We start from the raw sequence: 7,271 nt of genomic DNA, 5'->3' as shown, positions 1-7,271 counted from the left end.
TCAATCTCAAAGAAAGAAAGGCAGTGCCAAAGATTGTTCAAACTACTGCACAGTTGCACTCACTTCACATGTTAGCAAGGTGATGCTCAAAATCCTTCAAGCTAGGCTTCAACAGTACATGAACTGAGAACTTCACAAGCTGGATTTAGAAAAGAGGAACCAGAAATCAAATTGCCAACATCCGTTGGATTATCAAAAAAGCAAGAGAATTCCGGAAAAACATCAACTTCTGCTTCATTGACTATGCTAAAGCCTTTGACTGTGTGGATCACAATAAACTGTAAAATTCTTAGAGGTGGAAATACCAGAGAAGGAATGTTACCTGTCTCTTAATAAACCTGTTTGCAGTTAAGGGAAGAGCTAGGATATACAATTTTGCAACAAAAACCAGGGAGTCAGAACATCAAAAGATTACTGTTAATTAAAGAAAACCAGACATCTCGAGTTAAGGAATTTAACACTTTTCTGTGTAGGGGAAGATGCAAAAATCTGGGCTCATTGAAATCACTCCTTTGATATGCACCTCAGGTATATGCAGCCAGTTTCCTGTTTTTCTCTATCCTGAATCCCTTCAGGGTGCACATTTAGGGGTGACTGTGGTGGCTGCTGGTGTAAAGGCCACAAAATCCTTTGGTTAGTGATATGGCAGGTGACATTCTTCCTCCACATTATAAACATCTGCTATGACAATTTAGACATAGCCTAAGAGAAAGCATTGCATATTGGGAATAGTAAAGTGGGGGGTCAGAACTATACAGGCCTACTTTCAAATCCTAGCATCATCATATATTGTAGAGGTTTGAACCAAACCTTTGATTCAGTTTTGTAGTTTCAAGTTTTTTTCTCTCCCTAATATGGTAGTAATGATACCTTCTTCAGGCCATTATCGTATGAGGATTAAATAAAAGATAAATAATACCTATAAAATGAACTTACACAGCTTTTAAAATCTGACATTTGTTTATTCACATTACCTTGCTCTCTGTAAAACAACAAAACACACACGCACAAATAATAACAACCTTAAATAGCTAGATCTACTGAAGCATGTGGGTGTTAATTGCTTAGTCATGTCTGACTGTTTTTGATCCCATGGACTGAAGCCCACCAGGCTTCTCTGTTCATGGAATTCTCCAGGCAAAAATACTAGAGTGGATTGTCATTCAAGGGCATTATTCTACTTCCCAAACCAAATAAGACAGGAACTAAAAGAATCAACTGCCAAAACAGCACTAAGACATTTGAACTTCAGGATCTTTTAGATTGTAAAGAGATTCTAGTTAACCTAATCAAGATAGAAGGTGAAAGTGACATCGCTCAGTCCTGTCCGACTCTTTGCAACCCCATGGAATGTAGCCTACCATGCTCCTCCATCCATGAGATTTTCCAGGCAAGAGTACTGGAGTGGATTGCCATTTCCTTCTCCAGAGGATCTTCCCGACCCAGGGATTGAACCTGGGTTTCCCACATTGTAGGCAGATGCTTTACCGTCTGAGCTACCAGGGAAGATAAAGGGACCTTAATTGGCCTAAGGGAAACTTCCTGTGATAAAATTGTGAGAACACATAGATTTGTGCTGAATATCTCTGAGAATGGAACCTGATGGCATATTCAGACAGTTGCCAGTATTATTACTGATTCTGAGAGAAATTTTAATATAACCAACAGCACTGAAAATAAACTGGACCATTACTATGGTCTAGCATCATTGTTGTTGTTATATATTTGCATATTCTCTTTTATTGAAATAAGGCAGGAAGAGTTTTTAACTATTACACATGTCAATTTTGTAATTTATAAATGTTTCTAAAGCAACAGTATCCTAGCAGTGATTTGAATTTTCTCATGAAATGATTGTCATTTGTATTTAGTCCCCCAAGAGCCCCAGCTGTACTGTTCCAGGGAATATTCTTGCACAGTAATCTCCTGGAGGCTACATTGCAAGAGAGGTGTGTGGAAGAGTATTTCTGTGCTCTACTTGAGAATTGTCACACATCTCCAATGCTATTAATATGTAAAATGAAGTGATTGTTACAAATAGGACTCTTCCATTACAAATATGCTTGATATGGTCCAAGTCTCAGTTTCTCCTTTGCAATAACAGGGTTAATGTTTTGGGGAAAAGAATTTTTTTTTTTTTTAAGAAAACTGCAGAAGTTGCTGCTACATCAAAAATCAACTTGGTTACTATTAAAATTATATTTAACAGTTGCCATATACAAGCTTCTATTTTCCATTGGCTATACACAGATGTGAATCTAAAGGAGGAAGTGCATGCCTTTCATCTTCTCTTGATAATTTTATGTTGATTACAAATTATATAGATGGAAGGAGTGTAAAATAAAGTGTAATGAAGGCCAAGAAAAGCAGAGGATAGCATAGTTCGATGGCTGAGAAAACCAATATTTCAATCAGAAAGATGTGTTCAGAGCTCCTCAACTTAGTAGCCATATGATCTTTGGCAAGTTAACTTCTCTAAGTTTGTTTCCTGGTCTCAAAAGGACACTTAGTACTCCTATTTCACTGGGTTATTATTAAAATTAAATAAGAAAATACATAAATGTTCTTGTTACAGTATCTTGAATTTAATAATCACTAAAGTACTTGATCAATTATGTTATTACCTTTCTTTATAATAATAATAAGCAGTCAAGTATTGTTAGTTATTGTGGTTGCTGTTATTACCATAATTATTAAGAAAATAAGAACAATTGATTTGTGATGTTTGTACCTCCTTCTGGCTGACTTCAACTCAGTTTCCCACTGGCCCACTCTTTCCCTAAGAATAAGTAGTGTGGTTATAGATTGGGAAAATTTGAGGAAATTTTTTCATTGTTGTGCTAACAGAGAGAGTTTTAGGCCGAACTGAACAGGGTAAAGGAATTAGTTGCCAACTCCCTCTTGGAACAATAGCCTCTCCCAAGGATTGGTAGGACTTCCCTGGTGGCTCAGATGGTAAAGCTTCTGCCTACAATGCGGGTTCAATCCTTGGGTTGGGAAGATCTCCTGGAGAAGGAAATGGCAACCCACTCTAGAATTCTTGCCTAGAAAATCCCATGGACAGAGGAACCTGGTAGGTTACAGTCCATGGGGTCGCAAACAGTCCAACACGACTGAACGACTTTACTTTCTCTTTCAAGGAGGGGTAAGTGAGTGATACTGACATTGGCTGGCCTTCCTAGGTGGCTCTAGTGGTAAAGAGCCTGCCTGACAATGCAGGAGGTGTAAGAGACAAGGGTTTGATCCCTGGGTTGGAAAGATTCCCTGGACAAGATATGGCAATCCACTCTAGTATTCTTGCCTGGAGAATCCCATGGACAGAGGAGCTTGGTGGGCTACAGTCCACAGGGTTGCAAAGAGTCCGACACAACTGAGTGACTGAGCACCTTACCACCTGTGAGGAGACGGGGCATACCACCTTTGAGGGGAGGGGGCATAGAGGGCAGTACCACCTTGGAGGAGAGGGGACATACTATCTATGAGGGGAGGGGGTTTACCAGCTTTGAGGGGAGAGGGCATAAAGGGCGGTACCACCTTGGAGGAGGGGGGACATACCACCTATGAGGGGAGGGGTGTACCACCTGTGAGGAGAGGGGGAGTACCACCGGGAGGGGGCATACCACCTATGGGGTGGGGGACGAGGGTTTTCTTGACACTGAGTGTTAGGTGTTGACTTGGGCGGGATGTAAGTGATTAAGCTTTCTTTTGTCTAAGGTCCTAAGTCTCCATCCCCACACACATGATGAGTGAAAATGTGAATGGAGGACAGAACCTTTTATTGAAAGAACAGTGCCCTTTTCTCGCCTTCCTATGCCTCCATAGGTAGGCTTGGAGGCATTAACAAGCATAGAACATTCCTTTGACGTAGAATCCTGGGGGAGTCATAATTATCAAGGCTGTCGTAGATAGCCACGAGCAGGCTCAGAGGCTCACTTCATTTTGCGTTAAGAAAGCATTATACGGGGTGCAGAGTGGAAGGAGGGGAGCAAGGGATGGTAGTGAGTAGTGGAACTGTGGGGAAGCCTTATTGATTTGAGGCACCACCGGAATTCCTGTGGCCTCAACTTAATCAGCCATGTTTTCTCACAATTTTTCCAAACAGCTACCTCAGCGGCCACCGTTGTTGGGGCCCCAACGTCACCTGCCGTTATCCCTGAGCTCACGCGAGACACAATCACCTGCCGAGACCAGGGCCAGGGTGAAGAGAGAGGTCACCATGGCAGACGAGCAGAGCATAGTGAAAGTATTTTTCCTGAATGATGACCAACAATGGGAAATGCTAGGCAAGGGACATGTCTCTACTATTTATGTGGAACGCCTTCAGGGCTTGTGTCTGCTAGTTCGATCTGAACTTAGCGGCTTAGAGATCTTGGAGTCAAAGATAAATCCAGACACGCCCTATCAGAGACGACAAGGGACATTAATTGTTTGGTCTGAAGCTGAGAACCACGGTATGGCGATAAGTTTCCCGGACGCAGCAAGTTGTCACGAGATATGGAAAGACATCTGCCAGGTTCAAGGTAAAGACCCATCTACCGATATCACACACGACCCCTTAGTTGAATCCGAAGACGAGACATTGGATGACGTGGCAGATGACGTGCTTGAGCTGCCTAACTGTGAACTCGGTAAGCTTGACCAGATTGCTCACTTAGTTACCTCAGTTCTCACCTCACCTCTGCGTAAGGAAAGGCTGGCTCTGTTAGTAGGAAATGAGGACTTTATTAAAAAATTACTGCAGTTGTTCCACACGTGTGAGGACCTAGAGGACACTGAAGGCTTACAGAATCTGCATGACATTGTTAAAGGGATGTTATTTCTCAACCAGGCATCTCTGCTTGAGATCCTCTTTTCTGATAAGTATATCATGGATGTGGTGGGATGCCTTGAATATGACCCTGCCTTGGCTCAGCCAAAAAGGCATAGAGAATTCTTAACCCAAAAAGTGAAGTTCAAGGAAGTTGTACCAATAATAGACCATGCACTTCTGCAAAAAATACATCAGACATACAGGGTACAGTACATTCAAGACATCCTTTTTCCTATCCCATCAATATTTGAAGAGAATTTTCTTTCTACTCTTACAAATTTTATTTTATTAAACAAGGGTGCGATAGTCAATATGCTGCAGGAAGATGATAAGTTTTTGTCTACCGCTTTTGCGCAATTAAGGGATAAGACCACAGATGATGATACACGGCGTGAGCTGTTATTTTTTTTCAAGGAATTCTGTGCATTTTCTCAGACATTAGTACCTGAAAACAGGAATGCACTGTTCAAAACACTGACACAACTGGGAATTCTTCCTGCTCTTAAAATTGTAATGAATATGAATGACTTGCAAATAAGGGCAGCTGCTACTGATGTATTTACTTATCTAGTAGAGTATAGTCCATGCAGGGTTCGAGAATTTATAATAGAAGACCACCAAAGTGAAGACAGCATTCTTTTCATTAATTTAGTAATTGAACAAATATTCTGTGATACTGACCCTGAGCTAGGAAATGCTGTTCATTTAATGGAAGTCCTTCGTGCCCTGCTTGATCCAAACAACATGATGACAGCATCTAGTCACTGTGAAAAAAGTGAATTTCTACATTTCTTCTGTATGCATTGTATGAATAACTTCATAGAACCACTTTTGTCAACTACTTCAGCATATATACATGACAAGGATAATATAGTTGGATCTGACGAAAATAACATAAACTGTCTCAATAATTACCGCACAGCACAGCTGCTTGCCTTAATTTTAGATCAGCTTTCATTTTGTGTGCAACATCATGCATATTACATGAAAAAATATATTTTGAACCAAGACTTGCTAAGAAAAGTCTTGATCTTGATAAATTCCAAGCACACTTTTCTAATCTTGTGTGCTGTTCGTTTTATGAGAACGATGATTGGCCTTAGAGATGAACTTTTAAATCATTACATCATCAAGGGAAATTTTTTTGAGCCAGTTGTAAATGCTCTTTTAGAGAATGGAACTCGGTACAATATGTTGAATTCAGCTATTGTTGAGCTGTTTGACTACGTAAGAATGGAAAATATCAAATCTCTTGTTGCCCATATAGTTGAAAAGTTTTATGCAACACTTAAGTCAATTGAATATGTTCAGACATTCAAAGGATTGAAGGTGAAATATGAGCAAGAGAAAGAGCTGCAAAATCAAGTAACGAAGAATTTATGTTCTGTACTGTATAGTCAAGTATTTTGCAGAGATTCCGGTGTCTTTGAGGAGGAGGAGGAAAGGAGTATTAATGAAAATATAAAGGAAGAAGCAATTGAGCCACCACCGGAAAGTGGTTTTGAGATTAAAAGAGCAAAAGAAAATGAAGACAAGGTAGATCTTCCCTCTCAAACACCTTTTGGTGACTTTGAATTTACTTCATCTCATTCTGCTGATGCTGCTGATGAAACAAGTAACCCAAACCGCAGAAGGGTGATTTGCTTAGTGGATTATTCAGATGATGAAGAAGAAGAGGAAGATGAAACACCTCCCAGCAAAAGACCACATCTTAGCCCATAAAGTCTTTATGGAAAACCCATGACATTACTAAATTCTGGTAAAACTTTGTAACATTAGCTGAAGAGTCTGAATCCAAAGCTTCCATATATGAACACATGTATTTAATAAATAGCAAAAATCTTCATTGTTATTATCATCTAAGAGAATTTAGTTTTGTTAAAAAAAAAAGAATTTCAGGGTTGATAATCAAATATTAATGTAATTCTGTTTCAAGAGTATATACTAGACATAGCTATTAACAGTGCATTTGCAAAGCTTGTAACATCATTTGCCCGGTGGTTCTGGCTATGGTTTTCTTTTTTCAGTTCCTTCTTTGAAATAAAAGTGTATGTTTATGTGGAAAATAGAGTCAACTGTATAAAAAGTAAAGCTATTCACTTTTCTGTGAAGATTTGACAGAAATTTAGTCTTATGAGTAATTGGAAGGAAGTGCCTTTTGGTGTGTATTTTCATGAAAATAAAGGAAGCTGGATTCAAAATGTTCAGTTGTTACTATAATTTTTTGTCTGGTTAGATGGGATGCAAAGAACTGGCCCAGCAGTATTCTAAAAGACCTTGGGAGTGGGTAGAAAAAAAACAAATGCTTTCAGCTGCCAAATTGTGAAAGATACTTGGAAGTCATTTCCTGATTCATGAATAAATTTGTGTCTGTCTCCAGAGCAGTAAGTAACTTTTTTTTAAAGAGTATTTATTTATTTGTTGACTGCTCTGGGTCGTTGTCACTACACTTGCTTTCTCT

At 39.5% G+C, this 7,271-nt stretch overlaps 1 protein-coding gene across 1 annotated transcript; it reads left to right on the top strand.

The window, feature by feature from the left end:
• The first annotated feature begins 4,158 nt into the window (after positions 1-4,158).
• LOC101110823 (serine/threonine-protein phosphatase 4 regulatory subunit 3-B-like) lies at positions 4,159-6,532 on the top strand. Its single transcript, XM_027963408.3, has 2 exons — positions 4,159-5,717; positions 5,877-6,532. The coding sequence occupies exons 1-2, from the start codon at positions 4,217-4,219 to the stop codon at positions 6,530-6,532; spliced, it is 2,157 nt and encodes a 718-aa protein (XP_027819209.1). The 5' UTR covers positions 4,159-4,216.
• The last annotated feature ends 739 nt before the right edge of the window (positions 6,533-7,271 follow it).

Source organism: Ovis aries, chromosome X (assembly GCF_016772045.2).
Source record: "Ovis aries strain OAR_USU_Benz2616 breed Rambouillet chromosome X, ARS-UI_Ramb_v3.0, whole genome shotgun sequence".
In the NCBI taxonomy this organism is placed as follows: domain Eukaryota; kingdom Metazoa; phylum Chordata; class Mammalia; order Artiodactyla; family Bovidae; genus Ovis; species Ovis aries.
Note: the sequence above shows the minus strand (reverse complement) of the source record. Positions and strands in the feature narration are given on the sequence as shown.